Source organism: Oncorhynchus gorbuscha, linkage group LG06 (genome assembly GCF_021184085.1).
Source record: "Oncorhynchus gorbuscha isolate QuinsamMale2020 ecotype Even-year linkage group LG06, OgorEven_v1.0, whole genome shotgun sequence".
NCBI classification, from domain to species: Eukaryota; Metazoa; Chordata; class Actinopteri; order Salmoniformes; family Salmonidae; genus Oncorhynchus; species Oncorhynchus gorbuscha.
In genome coordinates this window covers 67,169,544-67,196,127 of record NC_060178.1, presented here as the reverse complement: position 1 = coordinate 67,196,127, position 26,584 = coordinate 67,169,544, and the positions used below count along the sequence as shown (strand labels likewise).

At 39.8% G+C, this 26,584-nt stretch overlaps 1 protein-coding gene across 2 annotated transcripts in view; it reads right to left on the bottom strand.

Annotated features, from left to right (window-relative positions):
* The window catches only part of LOC124038254 (protocadherin-15-like), a 275,775-nt gene that overhangs the window by 122,536 nt on the left and 126,655 nt on the right, over positions 1 to 26,584 (bottom strand). For both annotated transcript variants that reach the window (XM_046353882.1, XM_046353881.1), the window contains exon 17: positions 21,410 to 21,503. In XM_046353882.1, coding sequence (XP_046209838.1) covers positions 21,410 to 21,503 — 94 coding nt within the window. The remainder of the gene's footprint in view (positions 1 to 21,409; positions 21,504 to 26,584) is intronic.

Sequence of the window (26,584 nt, the reverse complement as noted above, 5' to 3'; positions counted from 1 at the left end):
ATTCCTGGGCATAACGCACCAACCTAATGGAGGTATTTGGATATAAAAAATATCTTTATGGAACAAAAGGAACATTTGTCTAACTGGGAGTCTCGTGACTGAAAATAGCCGAAGATCAAAGGTAAACAATTAATTTGATTGCTTTTCTGATTTTCGTGACCAAGTTACCTGATGCTAAGTGTACATATTGTTTTGTCGAGCGATCGCTAAACTTACAAACGCTTGTATTGCTTTCGCTGTAAAGCATAATTTCAAAATATGAGACGACAGGTGGATTAACAAAAGGCTAAGATGTGTTTTGCAATATTGCACTTGTGATTTCATGTATATGAATATTTTCTAGTAATATTATTTGACTGTGGCGCTATGCTATTCAGCGTTGCCCCTGACAATTATACTGGATCCAGGATGGGTGGTTCAGAGAGGTTAATGCCCTCCTTGCCTGGTCTGTGACTTTTGGTGGGGGCGGCCCTCCCTTGGCAGGTTTGCTGTGGTGCCATATTCTTTCCATTTTTTAATAATGGATGCAATGGTGCTCTGTGGGATGTTCAAAGTTTAAATAAATAAAAATTATAACCCAACCCTGATCTGTACTTCTCTACAACTTTGTCCCTGACCTGTTGGGAGAGCTCCTTGGTCTTCATGGTGCCGCTTGCTTGGTGGTGTCCCTTGTTTAGGGGTGTTGCAGACTCTGGGGCCTTTCAGAACAGCTGTATATATACTGAGATCATGTAACACTTAAATTAAGTCCACCTGTGTGCAATCTAACTAGTTATGTGACTTCTGAAGGTAATTGGTTGCACCAGATATTATTCAGGGGCTTCATAGCAAAGCTGGTGAATACATATGCACACACCACTTTTCTGTTTTAAACTTTTTTGAATTTATTTATTTCATTTCACTTCACCAATTTGAACTATTTTGTGTATGTCCATTACATGAAATAAAAATACAAATCTATTTAATTTACAGGTTGTAATGCAATATCATGTCATCTCTCTCTGAGAGTTCAAAGGTTTACAACATCCTCACATCATCTCTCTTTCGAAGAGTTTGAGCGGATTATAAAATAATAGCTACATCCAATGTAAGACCTCCTCTCTTCCTTCACATTTCATGACAGAGCAGACTAAACCTTCTATGATGGACTTCACATACCCAAGCTCCTGAAGGCTAATGAGGTGTGGGTCTTGCGTTGACGGGCGCTATTAAAGCCCAGAATCTCCCTGCTACAGCATCGTATTTCTGGATGTGGCCATCAGTTTGATGCTGATTAATGAGCTCCTATTATTTATTTATCAGAGGAAATAGTTGTCTGTGATCTCCCCTCTCTGTAACCCAAGTCCCTAAGACATGGCCAGGGTACCAACACTACAGCCTTTGAAGTGAAAACACGGTTGGGGCCCAATCATTTGTGGCCGTGGTGAGGTCTGATGATTTGCATAGGCTGGTAGTCACCTTATATGAGGGTTAAGGACAAATCAAATCAAAGTGTATTGTTCACATACACATGATTAGCAGATGTTATTGGGGGTGTAGCAAAATGCTTGTGCTTCTATCTCCAACAGTGCAGTAATATCTAACAAGTAATATCTCACAAATTTCACAACATATACCCAATACACACAAATCTCAGTAGGAATGAATTAAGACTATATACATATGGACGAGCAATGTCAAAGCGGAACAGACTAAGATACAGTAGAATTGTATAGTAAAACAGTATATACATTTGAGTTGAGTAATGCAAGATATGTAAGCATTATTATGTGACTAAGATACCATAGAATAGTACAGAATACAGTTTATACATATGAGATGACTAATGTCAGATATGTAAACATTATTAAAGTGAATAGTGTTCCATTCCTTAAAGTGGCATTGATTCCTAGTCTGTGCCTATAGGCAGCAGCCTCTAATGTGCTAGTGTTGGCTGTTTAACAGTCTGATGGCCTTGAGATAGAAACTGTTTTCCAGTCTCTCGGTCCCAACTTTGATGCACCTGTACTGACCTCGCCTTCTGCATGATAGTGGGGTGAACAGGCAATGGCTCGGGTGGCTGATGTCCTTGATAATCTTTTTGGCCTTCCTGTGACATCGGGTACTGTAGGTGTCCTGGAGGGTGGATAGTTTGCCCCCGGTAATGCGTTAGGCAGACTGCACCACCCTCTGGAGAGACTTGTGGTTGTGTGCGGTGCAGTTGCCGTACCGGGCAGGGATACAGCGCGACAGGATGCTTTCAATTGGGTATCTGTAAAAAATTGGGAGGGTTTTAGGTGACAAACCAAATTTCTTTCACCTCCTGAGGTTGAAGAGGCTCTGTCTGTGTGAGTGGTCCAGTTCAGTTTGTTAGTGATGTGTATGCCAAGGAACCTGAAGCTTTCCACCTTCTCCACTGCGGTCCCGGCGATGTAGATAGGTGGGTGTATTCTCTGCTGTTTCCTGAGGTCCACGATAATCTCCTTTGTTTTGTTGATGTTGAATGAGAGGCTGTTTTCCAGGCACCACACTTCCAGAGACCCCGCCTCCTCCCTGTAGGCTGTCTCGTCATCATTGGTAATCAAACCTACTACTGTTGTGTCATCTGCAAATTTGATGATTAATTTGGAGGCGTGCTTGGCCACTTAGTTATGAGTTAACAGGGAGTACAGGAGGGGGCTGAGCACGCACCCTTGTGTGATCCCAGTGTTGAGGATCAGCGGAGGGAAGGGGATGTTTCCTACCTTCACCACCTGGGGACGGCCTGTCAGGAAGTCCAGGACCCAGTTGTACAGGGTGGGGTTCAGACACAGGGCCACGAGCTTAACTTCATATGGCTGCAGGAGCAGTATTGGGTAGCTTGGATGAAAATATTGCTTCCTCAAGGTGTCAACAGTCTTCAGACATAGTTTCAGGCTTTTATTTTGAAAAATTAGCCAGAACGATAACATCGCGTCAAGTGGTCGCATGAGTTTTGCTCGCATAACAGAGTTTGGGTAGCCATTGCTTTTCCCTCTCCTACTGATAAAGACATTTGCAGTTGATATATTATCGATTACATATTTTAAAAACAACCTGAGGACTGATTATAAAAACATTTGACATGTTTCTGTGGACATTACGGAAACTATTTGGAATTTGTCTGCGTTGTCGTGACAGCTCTTACCTGTGGATTTCTGAACATAACGCTCCAAACAAACAGAGGTATTTTGGATATAAATATCATCTTTATGCAACAAAATGAACATTTATTGTGTAACAGAGTCTCGTGTGTGAAAACATCTGAAGATCATCAAAGGTAAATTATTAATTTGATTCCTTTTCTGATTTTTGTGACCAAGCTACTTGATGCTAAGTGTAGTTATGCATTAGGGGGCGCTATTAAAATTTTCGGATGAAAAACGTTCCCGTTTTAAACAAGATATTTTGTCACGAAAAGATGCTTGACTATGCATATAATTGACAGTTTGGAAAGAAAACACTCTGCCGTTTCCAAATCTGCAAAGATGTTATCTGTTTGTGCCACAGAACTGATGCTACAGGCGAAACCAAGATGAATTTTCAAACAGGAAATGCCCCAGATTTTGGAGGCGTTTTGTTCCAATGTCTCATTATATGGCTGTGATTCCGCAAGGAATGGGCCTACACTTTCTGTGATTTCCCCAAGGTGTCTGCAGCATTGTGACGTATTTGTAGGCATATCATTGGAAGATTGACCATAAGAGACTACATTTACCAGGTGTCCGCTCGGTGTCCTCTGTCGAAACTATTGCGTAATCTCCAGGTGCGTGCATGTTTCCATTTTGAAGAGAGGAGAAACTAAACTGCCACGAGTGACTTATCATCGAATAGATATGTGAAAACACCTTGAGGGTTGATTCTTAACAACGTTTGCCATGTTTCTGTCGATATTATGGAGTTAATTTGGAAAAAAGTTTGCGTTTTAATGACTGAATTTTCAGGGGGTTTTCTCAGCCAAACGTGATGAACAAAACGGAGTGATTTCTCCTACACAAATAATATTTTTGGAAAAACTGAACATTTGCTATCTAACTGAGAGTCTCCTCATTGAAAACATTCGAAGTTCTTTAAAAAATAAATGATTTTATTTGAATGCTTTTCTTGTTTTTGTGAAAATGTTGCCTGCTGAATGCTAGGCTTAATGCTATGCTAGCTATCAATACTCTTACACAAATGCTTGTTTTGCTATGGTTGAAAAACATATTTTAAAAATCTGAGATGACAGTGTTGTTAACCTGTTAAGTCGACCCTCTACTTTTTCGAACATTCTGTTAAAAATTCGCGCAACATTTCAGCGCCCTGCTACTCATGCCAGGAATATAGTATATGCATATTATTAGTATGTGTGGATAGCAAACACTCGTTTCTAAAACTGGTTAAATCACAGCTGTGACTTTAACAGAGCGTGAGTTTCATCGAATAGCGCAGGAAAACCTGATCACTGAAAATGGAAATAAATATCCTTGCGCTTACTTCCAGGAATTGTTCAAAGTGAACCGAATTACATGAGACCGAGGTTTCAGCGCCTACAGCTACCACACGTTGTCTAGAGTCTTGTCATTTGATTCGCAATTTATTATTGGTCTAACCGGTTCAAGGGAACTCCTTCCCTCCATTCTCCGACCGGATGTTTTGGTCGAGCTCTCTCGGCCATGTTTTTTTCAAGACGACACAGAAGTTACATCGCCTCCTGATGAATTTTATCGCTTATTAACGTGTACTAATACCTAAAGTTGCATTACAAAAGTATTTCAAAGTGTTTTGTGAAAGTTTATCGTCGATTTTTTGAATTTAAAAAAATGACGTGACGTTATGAAAGCTCTTTTTTTCATTTATCATACAGTCTACATAGAACAATATCTAGGCTATATATGGACCGATTTAATAAAAAAAAGACCCAATAGTGATTATGGGACATCTAGGAGTGCCAACAAAGAAGATGGTCAAAGGTAATGAATGTTTTATATTTTATTGTGCGGTTTGTGTAGCGCCGAATATGCTAATTATTTTGTTTACGTCCCCTGCGGGTCTTTTGTGGTGTTACATGCTATCAGATAATAGCTTCTCATGCTTTCGCCGAAAAGCATTTTAAAAATCTGACTTGTTGCCTGGATTCACAACAAGTGTAGGAGCAAGTGGTTAACAAAAGGCTAAGCTTGAGAGCCAACTTACACAAATACTTGTATTGCTTTCGCTGTAAAGCACATTTTCAAAATCTGACACGACAGGTGGATTAACAAAAGGCTAAGCTGTGTATTCCTATATTGCACTTGTGATTTCATGAATATAAATATTTTTTGTAATATTCATTGAATGTAGCTCTATCCAATTCAGTGGTTGTTGATGACAATTATCCTGTTAATGGGATTGCAGCCATAACAAGTTAACCCCACTAGGGTATGTTGGATGCTAGCGTCCCACCTGGCCAACATCCAGTGAAATTGCAGAGCGCCAAATTCAAATACAGAAATACTCATTATAAAAATTCTAAAAACATACAAGTATTTTACATAGGTCTAAAGACGAACTTCTTGTGAATCCAACCACGGTGTCAGATTTCAAAAAGGCTTTACGGCGAAAGCATACCTTACGATTATTTGAGAAAATCACCCAGCAGACAAATCATTACAAACAGTAACCAGCCAAGTAGAAGAGTTGCACAAGTCAGAAATAGAGATACAATTAATCACTTACCTTTGATTATCTTCTTATGGTTGCACTCAGAAGACATTCATTTACTCAATAAATATTTATTTTGTTTGATAAAGTGTCTCTTTTTATCAAAAAACTATTTTGTTTGCGTGTTTTCTTCAGTAATCCACAGGCTCAAACGTAGTCACAACAGGCAGGCAAGAAATCCAAATTGTATCCGTAAAGTTCATAGAAACATATTCAATCGTCAGGTTGTTTTTAGCCTAAATAATCGATAATATTTCAATCGGAAAATAATGTTGTCAATATAAAAGGTAAACAACCTTGGCAAGAATTGCACTCTCTCGGTCGTGCACATGAAAAAGCTATGTGACACTGCAGGGTCCATTCATTCAGACTGATCTTACTCCCTCATTTTTCAGAATACAAGCCTGAAACAATCTCTAAAGACTGTTGACATCAGGTGGAAGGCATAGGAAATGCTATTTGAGTCCAAAATCAATGGATACTGTAATGGCAATGAATAGAAAACTACAAACAAACAAAAAATATATAATATTATATTTTTTTAAATATATTTTTCTCAGGTTTTCGCCTGCCAAATCAGTTCTGTTATACTCACAGACACTATTTTAACATTTCCGGAAACCAATCAAACCAATTATATACATATCCTATCTTCTGGGCCTGAGTAGCAGGCAGTTTAATCTGGGCACGCTTTTCATCCAAAATTCCGAATGCTGCCCCCTACCCTAGAGAAGTTAATGAGGAGTTTGGAGGGTACTATGTTGTTGAACGCTGAGCTATAGCCAATAATCAGCATTCTTACATAGGTATTCCTCTTGTCCAGATGGGATTGGGCAGTGTGCAGAGTGATGGCGTTTGGATCGTCTGTGGATCTATTGGGGCGATAGGCAAATTGAAGTGGCTCCAGGGTGGCAGGTAAGGTAGAGGTGATATGATCCTTGACTAGTCTCTCAAGGCACTTCATGATGACAGAGGTGAATGCTATGGGGAGATAGTCATTAACTTCTTGCGGCGACCCATCCCGGATCCGGGATCGTGACTACGGCTCAAGCTCATTACCATAACGCAAAATGCAAAAAAATATTCTTAGAAATATTTAACCTCCACACATTAACAAGTCCAATAGCTCAAATGAAAGATAAACACCTTGTTCATCTACCCAGCAAGTCAGATTTCTAAAATGTTTTACAGCGAAAACATAGCACATATTTATCTTAGACCACCACCGAAACAAAAGACGAGAGGCAGCCATTTTGTCCCAGAAAATATAAAATTATAAAAGCAGGATTAAAAAATAAATCATTCACTAACCTTTTGAAAATCTTCATCAGATGACAGTAATAGTACATGTTACACAATACATTTTTTACTCAAATGTCCGGAGAAATGATGATAGCTCCGAAAGATAACGTCAGATAACAAGCAATAAATATGACTAAATATACATGTTCTACATATAGTTACAAAGATGCACTTCTTAATGCAACCGCTGTATTACATTTATTTTTAACGTTACATAATTCGTTCACTGGCTATATAATGAGACGGCGCTCAGATATTAGCAGTATGTCTCCTCTACTTTTGGAGTCCACAGAAACCCAAAATAACAACATAAATATTCCCTTACCTTTGATGTTCTTCGATCAGAAGACGTAGAAGGAGTCATACTTACCCAATACATTGTTTGGTTTCACGTTGTGTGTCTCTGTATTAGCATATGCTAACACCTTCAGCTGAAATGCACCCAAAATGACTTCTGGTCCCGCACTCTTGCGCATCAAAACTTCAAATTTACATATTATATGTCGACTAAACTGGTCAAACTATGTGCAGAATTGAGCTTTATGATGTTTTTAACATGTAAAACAATGATCAGGGCGAACAGACAAACCGCCTTCAATTGGTGTTTCTTGGAAAAGACTGTGCCCCAAATCGGCCGCGCGCAATAGAGTGCATGTATTTGAGAGTGACCCTAACATTTTCGCCCGCCAATCGAGGAGGGCTCGCGAGATTCTCACAATGAACGCGCCATTTGAAAGCAGGCATCGTGCTGAACACATACATACTTTTCCCAGATCGGTAGCTGCCTGGGGAGGGTGGGGGCGATGACGTCAAAGTTGACCCAACTTTTCTCTTGACAAGAGAGAGTTTGGGAGAAAGGCTGCCCTGAGAGTTCTGCTTTACATACAGACATAATTTAAACGGTTTTAGAAACTTTAGAGTGTTTTCTATTCAATAATAATTTATATTATATGCATATATTAGCAATTTTGGTGAAAAATATTTTCAGTTTACTATGGGCACGCACTTCCTCCAAAGGGGGCAGTAATTGAGGCCTAGTCTTACTAAGTCATGTTGTTCACCCAACCTGTAATACCTCACAATTAAATGCCGACCATATTATCTCCCAAGAGAATTCTCCTCCGTCATCGCCAAGGTCGTTTACATCCCACCTCAAGCCGAAACCTCAACGGCCCTCAAAGAACTCCACTGGACTTTATGCAAACTGGAAACCACATATCCTGAGGCTGCATTTTGTTGTGTCACCGAAGCTACCAAGGCCTGTGGGCTCTCCTTCTTCGATGTGAGTTAAACAATTAAACATGGTAACCCTTGCAGGGCTGCCAGTCCAGATGGCATGTCTAGCCGTGTCCTCAGAGCATGTTGGCTGGTGTGTTTACAGGCATAGTCAATCTCTCCCTATCCCAGTATGCTGTCTCCACATGCTTCAAGATGGCCACCTTTGTTCTGGTACCCAAGAAGGCAAAGGTAACTGAACTTAGGTTCCTGTATGTTCCTAGAATTACACCATGAGTCGATAATCACACTGCTTCCCGGAGAGATATTTATTCCGTTTTGTACGATGTACTGAGAATCCTGCTGGTATTTTACAGGCCACGATTTCTCTCTGGAAAGAAATCCTTGCGCTAAGCTTATAAACTTTGTTATCTTCTTCGGGATAGGGGGTAGTATTCGGAAGTTTGGATCACTGAGGTGCCCAAAGTAAACTGCCTGTTACTCAGGCTCAGAAGCTAGAATATACATATAAAGTTTCAAAAACTGTTAAAATAATGTCTGTGAGTATAACAAAACTCGTATGGCAGGAGAAAACCCGAGGATAATCCATCCAGAATTTGTTTTGTCTATGAGTGATTGCAGTTGTTTTTGGAAAAATTAGCTAAAATGTGTAATTTCTCTAGGTGGCTCCCATTTTGTCTGTAGTATTGTGGCGCGCGTCGGTGAGGGTGCGCACTTCGTTATTTATCTCCGGTAATGAACATACTATTCTCCTTTTTAAATTTTATTGTTTATTTACATATTAGGGTACCTGAGGATTGATTAGAAACATTGTTTGACTTGTTTGGACAAAGTTTATAGGTAACCTTTGTGATGAATATGTATGCATTATGAATGAGGGAACCCAGTGGATTACTGAGTCAAGCACGCCAACTAAACAGACTTTTTTAGGATTTAAAGAAGGACTTTTTCGGAACAAAATGATCATTTGTTATGTAGCTGCGACCCTTGTGATTGCAAACAAACAGAGGAACTTCAAATGTAAGTGATTTAGTTTCATCTCTATTTCTGACTTTTGTGTTGCCTCTGCTTGTTTGGAAAATGTTTGTAATGCATTTTTATGCGGGGGCGGTGTCCTCAGATAATCACATGATGTGCTTTCGCCGTAAAGCCTTTTTGAAATCTGACAAAGGATTGGATTCACTTCTCTGGGATATGTGGGACGCTAGCGTCAAATTCAAAACAACAGAAATCTCATAAATACAATTCCTCAAACATACAAGTATTATACACAATTTTAAAGATAAACTTCTCGTTAATCTGGCCACAGTGTCTGATTTCAAAAAGGCTTTACGGTGAAAGCACACCTTGCGATTATGTTAGGTCAGTGCCAAGTCAAAGTAAAACATACAGCCATTTTCCAAAGAAGGAGAGGTGTCACAATAGCCTTATAAATATTCACTTACCTTTGATGATCTTCATCGGAATGCACTCCCAGGAATCTCAGTTACACAATACATTTGTATTTTGTTGAATAAAGTTTGCGCATTTAGTTCACAAATCCAAATTCACATGGCGCAGGCACTTAGTTCAGACGACAGTTCCATTACAGTTCGTAGAAACATGTCAAACGATGTATATAATCAATCTTTAGGATGTTTTTATCATAAATCTTCAATAATGTTTCAACCGGACAATTCCTATGTCTTTAGAAATGAAAAGGAACGCAGCTAACTCTCACTGGCGCACGCCTGACTGAGCGCAAGGCATTCTGCCAGACACCTGACTCAAACAGCTCTTATTCTCTCCCCCTTCACAGCAGAAGCCTGAAACACGGTTCTAAAGACTGTTGACATCTAGTGGAACCCTTAGGATGTGCAATATGACCTCATAGACACTGTAAATTGGATAGGCAATGACTTGAAAAACTACAAACCTCAGATTTCCCACTTCCTGGTCGGATTTTTTTCTCAGGTTTTTGCCTGCCATATGAGCTCTGTTATACTCACAGACATCATTCAAACCGTTTTTCGAAAGTGTTTTCTATCCAAATCTACTAATTATATGCATATTTTGAGTAGCAGGCAGTTTACGCTGGGTGCTTTATTCATCCAAGCTACTCAATACTGCCCTACAGTGCCAAAGAAGTTAACAAGAAGTTAAGCTTTTAAACAATGTAAGACACTTGTATTTTCATGAATGTTTACTATTACAAATTTTGTATTTTGAATCTCGCGCTCTGCAATTTCACCGGATGTTGTCGGGGTGGGGCGCTAGCAGCACGCCTATCCCAAAGATTATCCAAACACTGAACATTAGTGAGTAATTTACTCAGAAGAGGTTGTTGCGCGCCTCATAAGTCGAACTAGCAGACCTCGAGTGCCTCTCCTCCGCCGACGATGTTTTGGATCGGCCTCTGGAATAAGTTCAATTGCTCTGGGGAGAGTAAAAAAGGATCTGCTCCAGGGAAGTTGTATTCCTGTTCATAATGCTGGTAGTTCTGGTGAGTTACCACCGCTCAAATGTCCAATAGTTCTTCCCGGCTGTATGTAATGACATAAAGCATTTCCTGAGCTAATATTGTAAAAAAATAGTTCAGAAAAAAACTAAAGCAACATTTTCTAAACGCTAGTCGCGATGCTGCCAAGTCGGTTGGCGCTATCCAATAGTTGGGTTATCTAACAACAGTAGTTAGTCTCTATGGGTGATGGGTTAGCTCTTTAGCCAACTTAACAACAAAATATTAGAATGGCCTGCAGGGTGTTCATTTGAGGTTCATTAGATTTCAGAAAACGAATGAAAAGTTTTTCATTAATTGGACATTGACCCTTATTTTAACAGGGGACCTTTTCAATTTAAGAACAATTACCATTACTTTCCTTTATCGTTTTTTTCAGCATTTCAATTATCATCTGCTTGATACACTATATATACAAAAGTATATGGACACCCCTTCAAATGAGTGGATTAGGCACACGAGCCTAAACTCACTATGCCCAATGCCAAGCGTCGGCTGGAATGGTGTAAAGCTTGCTATTATTGTAATCTGGAGCAGTGGAAATGCGTTCTCTAGAGTGATGAATCACGCTTCACCATCTGGCAGTCCGACGGACGAATCTGGATTTGGCAGATGTCAGGAGAACGCTACCTGTCCCAATGCATAGTGGAAACTGTAAAGTGTGGTGGAGGAGGAATAATCGTCTGGGGCTGTTTTTCATGGTTTGGGCTAGGCCCCTTAGTTCCAGTAAAGGGAAATCTTAATGCTACAGCATACAATTATATTCTAGATGATTCTGTGCTTCCAACTTTGTGGCAACAGTTTGGGGAAAGCCCTTTCCTGTTTCACCATGACAATGCCCCGTACACAAAGCAAGATCCATACATAAATGGTTTGTCAAGATTGTTGTGAAAGAACTTGACTGGCCTAACCTCAACCCCATCGAACACATTTGGGCTGAATTGGAACGCCGACTGTGAGCCAGGCCTAATCGGCCAACATCAGTGACCAACCTCACTAATGCCCGTGGCTGAATGGAGTCCCCGCAGCAATGTTCCAACATCTAGTGGAAAACCTTCCCAGAAAAGTGGAGGCTGTTATAGCAGAAAAGGTGGGACCAACTCCATATTAATGCCCATGATTTTGGAATGAGATGTTCGTCGAGCAGGTGTCCATATAATTTTTGTCATGTAGTGTATGTAGGGGAATCACGAGGGGTGTCCTGTTCTCACTCTGTCAGGTACCCATTGCTCCACAAGTTCTGTTATAATTACAGAACCCTTGGGCACCTCACATCACATCTCTTTTTTTCTGTCATTCTTTCCTGATGCGCCCTCTGTGTCTACCCTCTCTGTATCTCATTTGTCATTCTCTCCCACTCTACATATCTAATCCCATCATCTCCGCCTCAACCGCCTCAACTTGGCTATGTAATTTAAAAAATAACCTCCAATACCCTCCTCAACAAATTGGAAGCAGTCTATCACAGTGCCATCCGTTTTGTCACCAAAGCCCCATATACTATACACCATTGCAACCTGTACGCTCTCGTTGGCTGGCCCTCGCTTCATACTCGTCGCCAAACCCACTGGCTCCATGTCATCTACAAGACCCTGCTAGGTAAAGTCCCCCCTTATCTCAGCTCGCTGGTCACCATAGCATCACCCACCTGTACCACGCGCTCCAGCAGGTATATCTCTCTAATCACCCCCAAAGCCAATTATTTCTTTGGCCGCCTCTCCTTCCAGTTCTCTGCTGCCAATGACTGGAACGAAGCTTTAAGCACCAGCTGTCAGAGCAGCTCACAGATTACTGCACCTGTACATATCCCACCAAACAACTACCTCTTTCCCTACTGTACTTGTTTTATTTTATTTATTTTGCTCCTTTGCACCCCATTATTTTTTATTTCTACTTTGCACATTCTTCCACTGCAAATCTACCATTCCAGTGGTTTACTTGCTATATTGTATTTACTTTGCCACCATGGCCTTTTTTTGCCTTTACCACCCTTATCTCACCTCATTCGCTCACATCGTATATAGACTTGTTTCTACTGTATTATTGATTGTTTGTTTGTTTTACTCCATGTGTAACTCTGTGTCGTTGTATGGGTCGAACTGCTTTGCTTTATCTTAACAAAGGTCGCAATTGTAAATGAGAACTTGTTCTCAATTTGCCTACCTGGTTAAATAAAGGTGAAATAAAAAAATAAAAAATAAAAAACTTCATATCACCTCATTAGACCTCTTCTTGTGTTTCTCTCGTGTAGTGTATGTAGGGGAATCACGACGGTGGGCCTGCTCTCTCCCTGTCACGTTCCCATGGTTACACAAGATCTGTTATAATTACAGAACCCTTGGGCACCTCGAATCACATCTCTATCTATCTCATTCTCTCTTTCTTTCTCTCGCTCTGTCATTCTTTCCTGATGCGCCCTCTTTGTCTACCCTCTCTCTATCTCACTAGTCAATTGCACACAATCTCTCCCACTCTATGTATATTGAACACCATTAATCTCCTCCTCAACTGTATTTCACTTAATTACACATGATGGGCTGGAGGTGCAGATAGTAATTGTCCTGCTCCCATGGGGACTCCATCATAATAAACACACACAAGCTCACATGTTTGCAAGTCCACACCTATACATGCACACGCACACCCGCACATACACACCAGTGGTGGAAAAAGTACCAAATTGTCATGCTTGAGTAAAAGTAAAGATACCTTAATAGAAAATGAATTGAGTAAAAGTAAAAAACACAGAGTAAAATAATACTTGACAAAAAGTCTAAAAGTGTTTTTAAGAATACTTAAGTATCAGATGCACAATCGAGAGCATCCTGGCGGGCTGTATCACCGCCTGGTAAGGCAACTGCTCCGCCCTCAACCGTAAGGCTCTCCAGAGGGTAGTGAGGACTGCACAACGCATCACCGGGGGCAAACTACCTGCCCTCCAGGACACCTACACCACCCGATGTTACAGGACAGCCATAAAGATCATCAAGGACATCAACCACCCGAACCACTGCCTGTTCACCCCGCTATCATCCAGAAGGCGAGGTCAGTACAGGTGCATCAAAGCTGGGACCGAGAGACTGAAAAACAGCTTCTATCTCAAGGCCATCAGACTGTTAAACAGCCACCACTAACATTGAGTGGCTGCTGCCAACACACTGTCATTGACACTGACCCAACTCCAGCCACTTTAATAATGGGAATTGATGGGAAATGATGTAAATATATCACTAGCCACTTTAAACAATGCTACCTTATATAATGTTACTTACCCTACATTATTCATCTCATATGCATATGTATATACTGTACTCTACATCATCGACTGCATCCTTATGTAATACATGTATCACTAGCCACTTTAACTATGCCACTTTGTTTACTTTGTCTACACACTCATCTCATATATATATAATGTACTCGATACCATCTACTGTATGCTGCTCTGTACCATCACTCATTCATATATCCTTATGTACATATTCCTTATCCCCTTACACTGTGTATAAGAAAGTAGTTTTGGAATTGTTAGTTAGATTACTTGTTGGTTATCACTGCATTGTTGGAACTAGAAGCACAAGCATTTCGCTACACTCACATTAACATCTGCTAACCATGTGTATGTGACAAATAAAATTGGATTTGATTTGATTAGAAAATCAAAGGTAAAAATAACTTCAAATTCCTTATATTAAGCATACCAGACCAGCACAATTTTTTTCCCTTCCTTTTGACAGATAGCCAGGGGCATACTCCAACGCTCAGACATAATTTACAAACAAAAAAAATGTGTTTAGTGTGTCTGCCAGATCAGATGCAGTAGGGATGACCAGGGATGTTCTCTTGATGAGTTAGTGAATTGGACAATTATCCTGTCAAAATGTAACGAGTAATTTTGGGTGTCAGGGAATATGTATTAAAAAAAGGTAAAGAGTACATTATTTTCTGTCGGAATATAAAATGCAATGCAAAAATATAAATAGTAAAGTAAAGTACAGATACACCAAAATAGTAGTACTTTAAAGTATTTTTACTTAAGTACTTTACACCACTGATACACACACACACACACACACACACACACACACACACACACACACACACACACACACACACACACACACACACACACACACACACACACACACACACACACACACACACACACACACACACACACACACACACACACACCTCGGTGCGGTTATGGGCCCCTGGAAAGGGTGAGGATTGGAGTTCAGGGTCCATACAATCCTTCATTCAACATTAGGACACAGAGGGCCAGTGCTGGTCACCTTATTCTGAGAGGTCAGGGCATCCCTCTCTCTATATCTCTCTTTATTTGTCTGCCACTCCCACTTTGACCTTATCTCTGTCCATTTTACAGCCTCACCTTCTCACTCTGTATTCCTTTGCCATCATACATCATAGAAAACGCACAAATGACGGCTTTCTCAAATAAAACTGTGAAGGACCTCGGCGTTACTCTGGACCCTGATCTCTCTTTTGACGAACATATCAAGACTATTTGAAGGACAGTGTTTTTCCATCTTAGTAACATTGCAAAAATCTAAAACTTTTTGTCCAAAAATTTATGCAGAAAAACTAATCAATGCTTTTTTCACCTCTTGATTAGACTACTGCAATGCTCTACTCTCCGGCTACCCGGATAAAGCACTAAATAAACTTCCGTTTGTGCTATACACGGCTGCTAGAATCTTGACTAGAACCAAAAATGTGATCATATTACTCCAGTGCTAGCTTCTCTACAATGGCTTCACTTCCTATTAAGGGTAGGGCAGATTTCAAGGTTTTACTGTTAACCTACAAAGCACCTATCTCTCCGATTCGGTCCAGCCGTACATACAGTGCCTTGCGAAAGTATTCGGCCCCCTTGAACTTTGCGACCTTTTGCCATATTTCAGGCTTCAAACATAAAAATATAAAACTGTATTTTTTTGTGAAGAATCAACAACAAGTGGGACACAATCATGAAGTGGAACGACATTTATTGGATATTTCAAACTTTTTTAACAAATCAAAAACTGAAAAATTGGGCGTGCAAAATGATTCAGACCCTTTACTTTCAGTGCAGCAAACTCTCTCCAGAAGTTCAGTGAGGATCTCTGAATGATCCAATGTTGACCTAAATGACTAATGATGATAAATACAATCCACCTGTGTGTAATCAAGTCTCCGTATAAATGCACCTGCACTGTGATAGTCTCAGAGGTCCGTTAAAAGCGCAGAGAGCATCATGAAGAACAAGGAACACACCAGGCAGGTCCGAGATACTGTTGTGAAGAAGTTTAAAGCCGGATTTGGATAAAAAAAGATTTCCCAAACTTTAAACATCCCAAGGAGCACTGTGCAAGCGATAATATTGAAATGGAAGGAGTATCAGGCCACTGCAAATCTACCAAGACCTGGCCGTCCCTCTAAACTTTCAGCTCATACAGGGAGAAGACTGATCAGAGATGCAGCCAAAAGGCCCATGATCACTCTGGATGAACTGCAGAGATCTACAGCTGAGGTGGGAGACTCTGTCCATAGTTGTATATTGCACAAATCTGGCCTTTATGGAAGAGTGGCAAGAAGAAAGCCATTTCTTAAAGATATCCATAAAAAGTGTTGTTTAAAGTTTGCCACAAGCCACCTGGGAGACACACCAAACATGTGGAAGAAGGTGCTCTGGTCAGATGAAACCAAAATTGAACTTTTTGGCAACAATGCAAAATGTTATGTTTGGCGTAAAAGCAACACAGCTCATAACCCTGAACACACTATCCCCACTGTCAAACATGGTGGTGGCAGCATCATGGTTTGGGCCTGCTTTTCTTCAGCAGGGACAGGGAAGATGGTTAAAATTGATGGGAAGATGGATGGAGCCAAATACAGGACCATTCTGGAAGAAAACCTGATGGAGTCTGCAAAAGACCTGAGACTGGGACGGAGATGTGTCTTCCAACACATAAAGCAAAATCTACAATGGAATGGTTCAAAAATAAACATATCCAGGTGTTAGAATGGCCAAGTCAAAGTCCAGACCTGATCCAATCGAGAATCTGTGGAAAGAACTGAAAATTGCTGTTCACAAATGCTCTCCATCCAACCTCACTGAGCTCGAGCTGTTTTGTAAGGAGGAATGGGAAAAAAATTCAGTCTCTCGATGTGCAAAACTGATAGAGACATACCCCATGCGACTTACAGCTGTAATCGCAGCAAAAGGTGGCGCTACAAAGTATTAACTTAAGGGGGCTGAATAATTTTGCACATCCAATGTTTCAGTTTTTGATGTTAAAAAAGTTTGAAATATCCAATAAATGTCGTTCCACTTCATGATTGTGTCCCACTTGTTGTTGATTCTTCACAAAAAAAATACAGTTTTATATCTTTATGTTTGAAGCCTGAAATGTGGCAAAAGGTCGCAAAGTTCAAGGGGGCCGAATACTTTTGCAAGGCACTGTATTAGTGTTTAATTATTCATATTTATTGTTACAAATGTTAGAATTTTTCTTCCACTTTGACATTATCAAGTATTTAGTGTAGAACGTTTTCAAAAAAATGTAAATTGAATCCATTTTAATCCCACTTTGTAACAACAGAAAGTTGGAAAAAGTCAAGGGGTGTGAATACTTTCTGAAGGCACTGTAACTTATTTGAATGGTTTTAAGATGGTCATGCAATGGATCATTTAGCTATTTGAGTTGGAATTTTAGAACATTTTTAGGTTTAAAAAAAATATAAAACAATTTTATAAAGGTGTGTCGACCTCCACCACAAACTGACGGAACGGGTCAAGATGGACTGAGATGGAGGTGAATCGACATTTAAAAGGTCTGAGAATGCCTGGTCAGCTGCTGGTGACCCCGTGAAGGAAACCTTGGGAGAGGCGAGTGCTGAGAGGGGGGAAGCCAGGATACTGTAACCTGCCCCTCCGGTTGGAGTACCGCAAAGAACATTATCCCCTCTACAGTTTGTCTTCTGTTGCCCCGTACCCTCCGTATTCATCCCACTTTTCATGTGTCTAGGAGAAAACATATGTCTCACAGTCCTTTGTCTCCCATTTGCCTTGATGACACCTTTGCACACTCTTGGCATTCTCTCAACCAGCTTCACCTGAAATGCTTGTCCAACAGTCTTGAAGGTGTTCCCACATATGCTGAGCACTAGTTGGCTGCTTTTCCTTCAGTCTGCAGTCCGACCCATCACAAACAAGACTCCATGACTCTCATTATTTGTCAAATTGCCCTTACACAGCCTGGAGGTGTGTTGAGTCATTGTTCTGTTGAAAAACAAAATGATAGTCCCAGTAAGTGCAAACCAGATGGGATGGCGTATCGCTGCAGAATGTTGTGGTAGCCATGCTGGTTAAGGGTGCCTTGAATTCTAAATAAATCACAGGCAGTGTCACCAGCAAAGCACCCCCACACCATCACACCTCCGCCTCCACGTTTCATGTACCGCACATGCAGAGATCATCTGTTCAACTACTCTGCGTCTCACAAAGACATGGCGGTCTGAACCAAAAATCATCAGACCAAAGGACAGATTTCCACCGGTCTAATGTCCATTATTCGTGTTTCTTTACCCAAGTAAGTCTCTTATTATTATTGATGTCCTTTAGTAGTGGTTTCTTTGCAGCAATTCAACTATAAAGGTCTGATTCACGTCTCCACTGAACAGTTGATGTTGAGATGTGTCTGTAACTTGAAGTCTGTGAAGTATCTATTTGGGCTGCACTTTCTGAGGCTGGTAACTTATCCTCTGCAGCAGAGGTAACTCTGGGTTTTCCTGTCCTGTAGCGGTCCTCATGAGAGACCGTTTCAACATAGCGCTTGATGTTTTTTTGACTGCACTTTCAAAGTTTCTGACATTTTATGGATTGACTGATCTTCATGTCTTAAAGCAAGATGGACTATCGTTTCTCTTTTCTTATTTGAGCTGTTTTTGCCATAATATGGACTTGGTCTTCTTCCAAATAGGGCTATCTACTGTATACACTCCTTACCTTGTCACAACACAACTGATTGGGTCAAACGCATAAATTCCACATTAACTTTCAACAAGGTATACCTGTTAATTGAAAAGCATTCCAAGTGACTACCTCATGAAGCTGGTGGAGAGAATTCCAAGAGTGTGCAAAGCTGTTATCAAGGCAACGGGTGGCTACTTTGAAGAATTCCAAATATATTTTGATGTGTTTATCACTTTTGTTATTTCATAGTTTTGATGTCTTCACTATTATTCTACAATGTAGAAAAAAAGTTAAAATAAAGAAAACCCCTTGAAAAGAGTAGCTGTGTCCAAACTTTTGACTGGTATGCAAGTATTCACAGCACTGAGTCAATACTTTGTAGAATCCCCTTTGGCAGCGGTTACAGCTGTGAGTCTTTCTGGGTAAGTCTCTAAGAGCTTTCCACACCTGTATTTGCCCATTATTCTTTTCAAAATTCTTCATTTATTTCATTATTCTTTACAAAAATCCTCAGTTATTGCCATAGATTTTCAAATCGATTTAAATTGGCCACTCAGGAACATTCACTGCCTTCTTGGTCAGCGACTCCAGTGTGTATTTGCCCTTGTATTTTAGGTAATTGTCCTGCTGAAAGGTGAATTTTTTTGTCTTACAGTGTAGGTTGGAAAGCAGACTGAGCCCTGTTTTCATCCACGATTAGCCTGTGCTTAGCTCTATTACGTTTATTTTTACTCCCCCCAAAAAAACTCCATAGTCCTTGCCGATGACAAGCATACCCATAACATGATGCAGCCACCACCATGCTTGAAAATATTAAGAGTAGTACTCTTGGATTTGCCCCAAACATAACACTTTGAATTCAGGACAAAAAATGAATTTCTTTGACACATTTTTTGCAGTACTACTTTAGTGCCTTATTGCAAACAGGATGCATGTTATGGAATATTTTATACAGGCTTCCTTCTTTTAGATCTGTCATTTTGTTAGTATTGTAGAGTAACTACAATGTTGTTGATCCATCCTCAGTTTTCTCCCATCACAGCCATTACATTCAGTAACTGTTTTAATGTCATCATTGGCCTCATGGTGAAATCCCTGAATAGTGTCCTTCCTCTCCTGCAACTGAGTTAGAAAGGTCGCTTCTGTTGATTTCTTTGTTTTCTGCTATGAGACAAGCATGGAGACACGTTTTGATACGTTTTGACAAATCAATGTCAGATTTTCATATTCACCGAATCTTTAGATATTTGGTTACAATTACTGGGAAATGGTTAGCTATGTTGAGGTGTGCTAATCACCATATTTAGTCTAGTTTGCGCATCTAGCACTGATCAGAATTTTTTACTAGCATGTTATGATAACAAGTGGATATTTTTCTGTTCACTCGTGTAGTAGGCATAGCCTACTCCCAACCAAAATGCAATGACTTGTCTGATAGCGTAGTCAATCAATCTGGTTTTGTTTAACTGAATTTCCGTCTGTATATTTGGTCAATTGATCTCTGGCTGGGCAAATAATTGGAAGTGATAGCTCATCTACAGTATTTGCTGACTCATCTATCATTGCTCAGAAAAATGTATTTTGCCAATGTATCCTAAATCAAGTGGAGGCCTAGTCTATTTTTACAATTTATTTGTATTTTATGAAACTTTATTTAACCAGGTAGGCTAGTTGAGAACAAGTTCTCATTTACAACTGCGACCAGGCCAAGATAAAGCAAAGCAGTGCGACAGAAACAACAACACATAGTTACACATGGAATAAACAAACGTACAGTCAATAACACAATAGGGGAAAAAAAGTCTATGTACAGTGTGTGTAAATGGCATGAGGTGGTAAGGCAATAAATAGGCCATAGTAGCAAAGTAATTACAATTGAGCACATTAACACTGGAGTGATAGATGAGCAGATGATGATGAGCAGATGATGGTGTGTAACTAACTAGTGATACTGGTGTGCAAAAGAGCAGCAAAGTAAATAAATACAATATGGGGATGAGATAGGTAGATTGGGTTGAGCTATTTACAGATTGACTGTGTACAGCTGCAGCGATCGATTAGCTGCTCAAATAGCTGATGTTTAAAGTTAGTGATGGAAATGTAAGTCTCCAGCTTCATTTTTGCAATTCATTCCAGTCACTGGCAGCAGAGAACTGGAAGGAAAGGCGGCCAAAGGGGGTGTTGGCTTTGGGGATGACCAGTGAGATAAACCTGATGGAGCGTGTACTACGGGTGGGTGTTGTTATTGTGACCAGTGAGCTGAGATAAGGCGGAGCTTTACCTAGCATAGACTTATAGATGCTTATTTGCTATTGCTATTGACTCACACACATGCAATTTATAAAGCCTGCAGAGGTTGTGAAATATGAACTTGAGACTCACATGATTTTGAAAATATAGATTGCTATGGGGACAGCCAAAGTACCCTTTTAGGTTCTAGACATCACCTTTTTTTCTGAGAGTGTATGCCTGCTCCCTATTAAGCGTAGCATTTATAGCTCATAGAAGGGCTTACGCCCATGTGGCACAAAAGGTCACATTTTTAGGTCCTGCTTAGAGTGCATTTTACAGCGGAGCCCAACTGGTGCAAGCGGCCCCTGTATCCTGACTGTGACCTTTGTATGAATCATAGAAAGTCAGACCTGCACATTGATATCAATCAGTAAAACCATCCATCCATCAATCAATCCATTTCCATTCTGAATAAAGTTTCTCACCCCTCCTTGGTTGCCATCAGAGGCAGTGACAATGAGACGATACTGGTCAGTGGTCTCCCTGTCCAGAGGCTTTCCCAGAAGCAGGAGGCCTATCCTGTATAGGGAGAGACAACAACACACAGCAGCATTAGTAAACAGCTACATTCATACTGTATTACATCCATCGGGACTTAATCTCAATCCAGACAGAATTTGGGGATTCTAATCGGAGAACTCACTTTCCTGTCACTGTCCTCGTTAGTTCCCTCCCCAGTGACTCTGTGATGACTGGATAAGCTACATGATGGTATAAGTCCACAAGGTCCTCTAGTGAGCTAAGCTTTCCATCATATTGCAGGGACTATCTAATACTTTCACGTCAGCGAAGGGGAGTGAACATGTGTAAAGAGATGTGTGTGGGATCTAAAACTGTCTCTTTACAGTCGAGTCTCTACACTGAGAAACACACACAAATCCCTATAACACCTGGATATGACTTATCAAGGGAATGTCAAAGGTAAAAAATACAATAGTGTACAAAACCAACACCTAAGCTGTTTTGGATTTACAGAAAGGAACATAAAAGATAAATCCTCTTTAAAATTACAAGAGTCCTTGGTGACTCATTTCTATCATAAGGAGGCAGAATCTTTAATTTACAGAGTTTTGTTGCAGTTTACTGTTTGCAGGCAGCGCTGTGAAGAAGAGAGAGACAGCGAGAGAGAGAGAGAGAGAGAGAGAGAGAGAGAGAGAGAGAGAGAGAGAGAGAGAGAGAGAGAGAGAGAGAGACAGAGAGAGAGAGAGAGAGAGAGAGAGAGAGAGAGAGAGAGAGAGAGAGAGAGAGAGAGAGAGAACAGTAAACTGAACTGGTCATAATTTATTACAGCAGGATTTAACAGCAATAGTAAAAACAAATCTGCTCAGCACAATGAGGTGGATCAGCTGGTGTACTTAAGACCAATGTTCCCTCTAAATTGTGCGCATTCCTGCGCAGAAATGTGACTCGTTTCAGGAAACCAGGTGTATGTCTTCACAGTAGAGACATTTGAATGTAAACTTTTTTTAATCAAAAAACATTAGCTGGCTGGCTCGCTCTTATTATTTCTAACAGGAGGATTGACATGTTACCCAATGCTGATTTCGAGATTCAGAATCTAAATCAACAAAGCGCACATTGATACACTGACAAAAATCCTTAAACAGCATCTTGTCAAGCTGCAGGGAAAGTTTTGCAACTACTTCCCGGAGGAGAACAGGAGACAAGACGACTGAATATGGGACCCCTTTCAAGTGGAGATGGGAAGTGTCACGTTGCCAAGCAACAAAGAGGTTCTGCTGGTGTAGCTGTCATTTGATCGCGGACTGAGTATGCGCTTCCTGGAAATGACACTGCCAAAGTTCTGGAGCAGCGTAATGGGAGAGTATCCTGCACTCGATTGTCATGCAATCAGAATCATGCTACCACACCCACAATAAATAAACAGGTTAATGAGTTATTGTTCACTATGTTAATTATTATTGTTCATTAATTCTGACATTCATATTACATTTTATTGAATTGGTTAAAGTGTACACCTTTAAAAATAACTTCTCACGGTTGTGAAACTATTGACATGATAATTGATGATTAATAATTCCTAATAATTGTTGTTTTTTCTATTTTAAATACTGGTATGTGTTACTGTTCATTGACATTATTGGACTGGTATGTGTTACTGTTCATTGACATTATTGGACTGGTATGTGTTTATGTTCATGAACATTATTGGACTGGTTGTGAGTCTGATCATTTATTACAACCCACTCCTGAATTGGTTGCCTAATTAAATGTTTTATTCTCTTGAATTGAAAATACATTTTCTCAGTTAACCTTCCTTGGGATAGGGGGCAGCATTTTCACTTTTGGATGAATAGAGTGCCCAGAGTGAACTGCCTCCTACTCTGTCCCAGATGCTAATATATGCATATCATTATTAGAATTAGATAGGAAACATAGAAAATATAGACAAGTTTCTAAAACTGTTTGAATGATGTCTGTGAGTATAATAGAACTCATATGGCAGGCGAAAAACCTGAGAAAAATCCAACCAGGAAGTGGGACATCTGAAGTTTGTAGTTTTTCAAAGCTTGGCCTACAGAATACACATTGAGATATGGATAAAGTTGCACTTTCTACAGCTTCCACTAGATGTCAACTGTCTTTAGAAACTTGAATGAAGATTCTACTATAAAGGAGGGACTCATGAGACCTCTTTGAGCCAGTGGTCTGGCATAGTGCCTTGGTCTCATGACGCGCGCTCCCAACAGAGTTACCTCTCATTCCAGTGCTTTTCTGAAGACAAAGAAATTCACCAGTTGGAACATTATTGATGTTTTATGTTAAAAACATCCTAAAGACTGATTCCATACATCGTTTGACATGTTTCTAAAGGACTGTAACGGAAATGTTCAAGTTTTTTGTCTGGATGAAGTGCATGCGCCTCATGAAGATGGATTACTGGGCTGAACACGCTAACAACAAGTGGCTATTTGGACATAAATTACGGACTTTATGGAACAAATCTGTCATTTATTGTCGACCTGGGATTCTTGGGAGTGCCTTCTGATGAAGATCATCAAAGGTAAGTGAATATTTATGGTGTTGTTTCTAACTTTTTTGACTCCAAAATGGCAGATATTCCTCTGGCTCTTTTGGGTTCTGAGCGCCGTTATCAGATTATGTTTTTTCCGTAACGTTTTTGTAAATCTGACACAGCGGTTACATTAACTTCTTGGTGACAGGGGCAGTATTTTCACATCCGGATGAAATGCATGCCCAAATTCAACTGCCTGCTACTCATCCCCAGAAGATAAGATATGCATATTATTACACTCTGGAGTTTCTAAAACTGTTTGAATTATGTCTGTGAGTATAACATAACTTATTTAGCATTTCTTGAGGTCACTCTCTTTCCAATGAGTTTTCATTGGGAATCCAGATTTTTAAGGGACCTTCCTGAAGTTCCTCTCGCTTCCACTGGATGTCAACAGTCTTTAGAAATTGGTTGAGGTTATTCCTTTGTGTAATGAGGAAGTACGCCATCTTGAATGAGGGTCACTTGAAGTGTACTGTTAGATAGAGTCGCATGACCAGAAGGATAGTTTCAGTTTGTTTTTTTCCTGTATTGAACACAGATCATCCCGTCTTCAATTTGATTGATTATTTACGTTAAAAAACACCTAAAGTTTTATTACAAAAGTAGTTTGAAATGTTTTGGTTTACAGGTAACCTTTGAGATATTTTGTAGTCACATTGAGTAAGTTGAAACCGGTGTTTTTCTGGTTCAAACGCACCAAATAAATGGACATTTTAGATATATATCGACGAAATTAATCGAACAAAAGGACCATTTGTGATGTTTATGAGACATATTGGAGTGCCAACAAAAGAAGCTCGTCAAAGGTAAGGCATGAATTATATTTTTAGGTCTGCGTTTTGTGTCACGCCTGCAGGGTTGAAATATGGTTTCTCTCTTTGTTGACGGAGATGCTATCCTCAGATAATAGCATCGTTTGCTTTCGCCAAAAAGCCTTATTGAAATCTGACATGTTGGCTGGATTCACAACAAGTGTAGCTTTAATTTGCTATCTTGCATGTGTGATTTAATGTAAGTTAGATTTTTATAGTAATTTATTTAAATTTTGAGCTCTGCATTTTCGCTAGCGTCCCATATTTCCCAGGGAGGTCTATCTTTAATTATGTGAATAACACTTGTATCTTTTATCAATGTTTATTATGAGTATTTCTGCAGAATCACAGGATGTTTTGGAATCAAAACATTACTGCACATAAGGTGCCAATGTAAACTAAGATTTCTGAATATAAATATGCACATTATCGAACAAAACATACATGTATTGTGTAACATGATGTCCTATGAGTGTCATCTGATGAAGATAATCAAAGGGTAGGGATTCATTTTATCTATATTTCTGATTTTTGTGACTCCTATCTTTGGCTGGAAAAATTTGACTTGGCTATGACCTAACATAATCATATCTGGTGCTTTCGCTGTAAAGCATTTTTGAAATCGGACACGATGGGTAGATTAACTTCTCTAGGTTATGTGGGACGCTAGCGTCCCATCTGGCCAACATCCAGTGAGGTTGCAGACCGCCAAATCCAATTACAGAAATGCACATTATAAAAATTCAGAAAACAAAACATATTTTACATAGGTTTAAAGATTAACTTCTTGATAAACCAACCACAGTGTCATATTTATAAAATGCTTTTAGGCAAAAGCATACCTCAATGGATACTGTAATGACATTGAATAGAAAACTACAAAACCAAAAATAAAACTACTACCTGAATGGATTTTTCTCAGGTTTTCGCCTGCTAAATCAGTTCTGTTATACTCACAGACACTTTTAACTTCTCATGACTCTCAAACCCGCATGCGGGAGTGTAACCATACCCTCAAACGAATTAGCATAACGCAGCGGACATAAATCTTCCTAGAAAATCTTCCTATTCATGAAAATCACAAATGAAATATATTGAGACACAGCTTAGCCTTTTGATAATCACACTGTCATCTCAGATTTTCAAAATATGCTTTTCAGCCAATGCTAGACAAGCATTTGTGTAAGTTTAACATGGCATAATGCTATGGCTAGGCTCTGCTACCAGCAGGCAACATTTTCACGAAAATAAGAAAAGCAATCAAATTAAATAATTTACCTTTGAAGAACTTCGGTCGTTTTCACTCAGGAGACTCCCAGTTAGATAGCAAATGTTCCTTTTTTCCAAAAATATTATTTTTGTAGGGGAAATAGCTCCGTTTGTTCTTCACGTTTGGCTGAGAAATGCCGTCACTACAAGGCCAAACTTTTTTCCAGATTAGCTCCATAATATCGACAGAAACATGGCAAACGTTGTTTAGAATCAATCCTCAAGGTGTTTTTCACATATCTATTTGATGATATATCCGTCGGGACAATTGGTTTCTCATAAGAAGCGATTGGAAAAATCGCTACTTGTGTACTTTACGCAATATTTTCTGCGGGAGCCATCATGTGACCACTTGCTAAATGTGGTCCCTTACGGCTATTCTTCAACATAAATGCGTAAAAAGACAAATCCCAATGCTCTAGACACATTGGGGAATATGTAGAAAACGTAAGCTCATTCGTAGCTCATTCACAGCCATA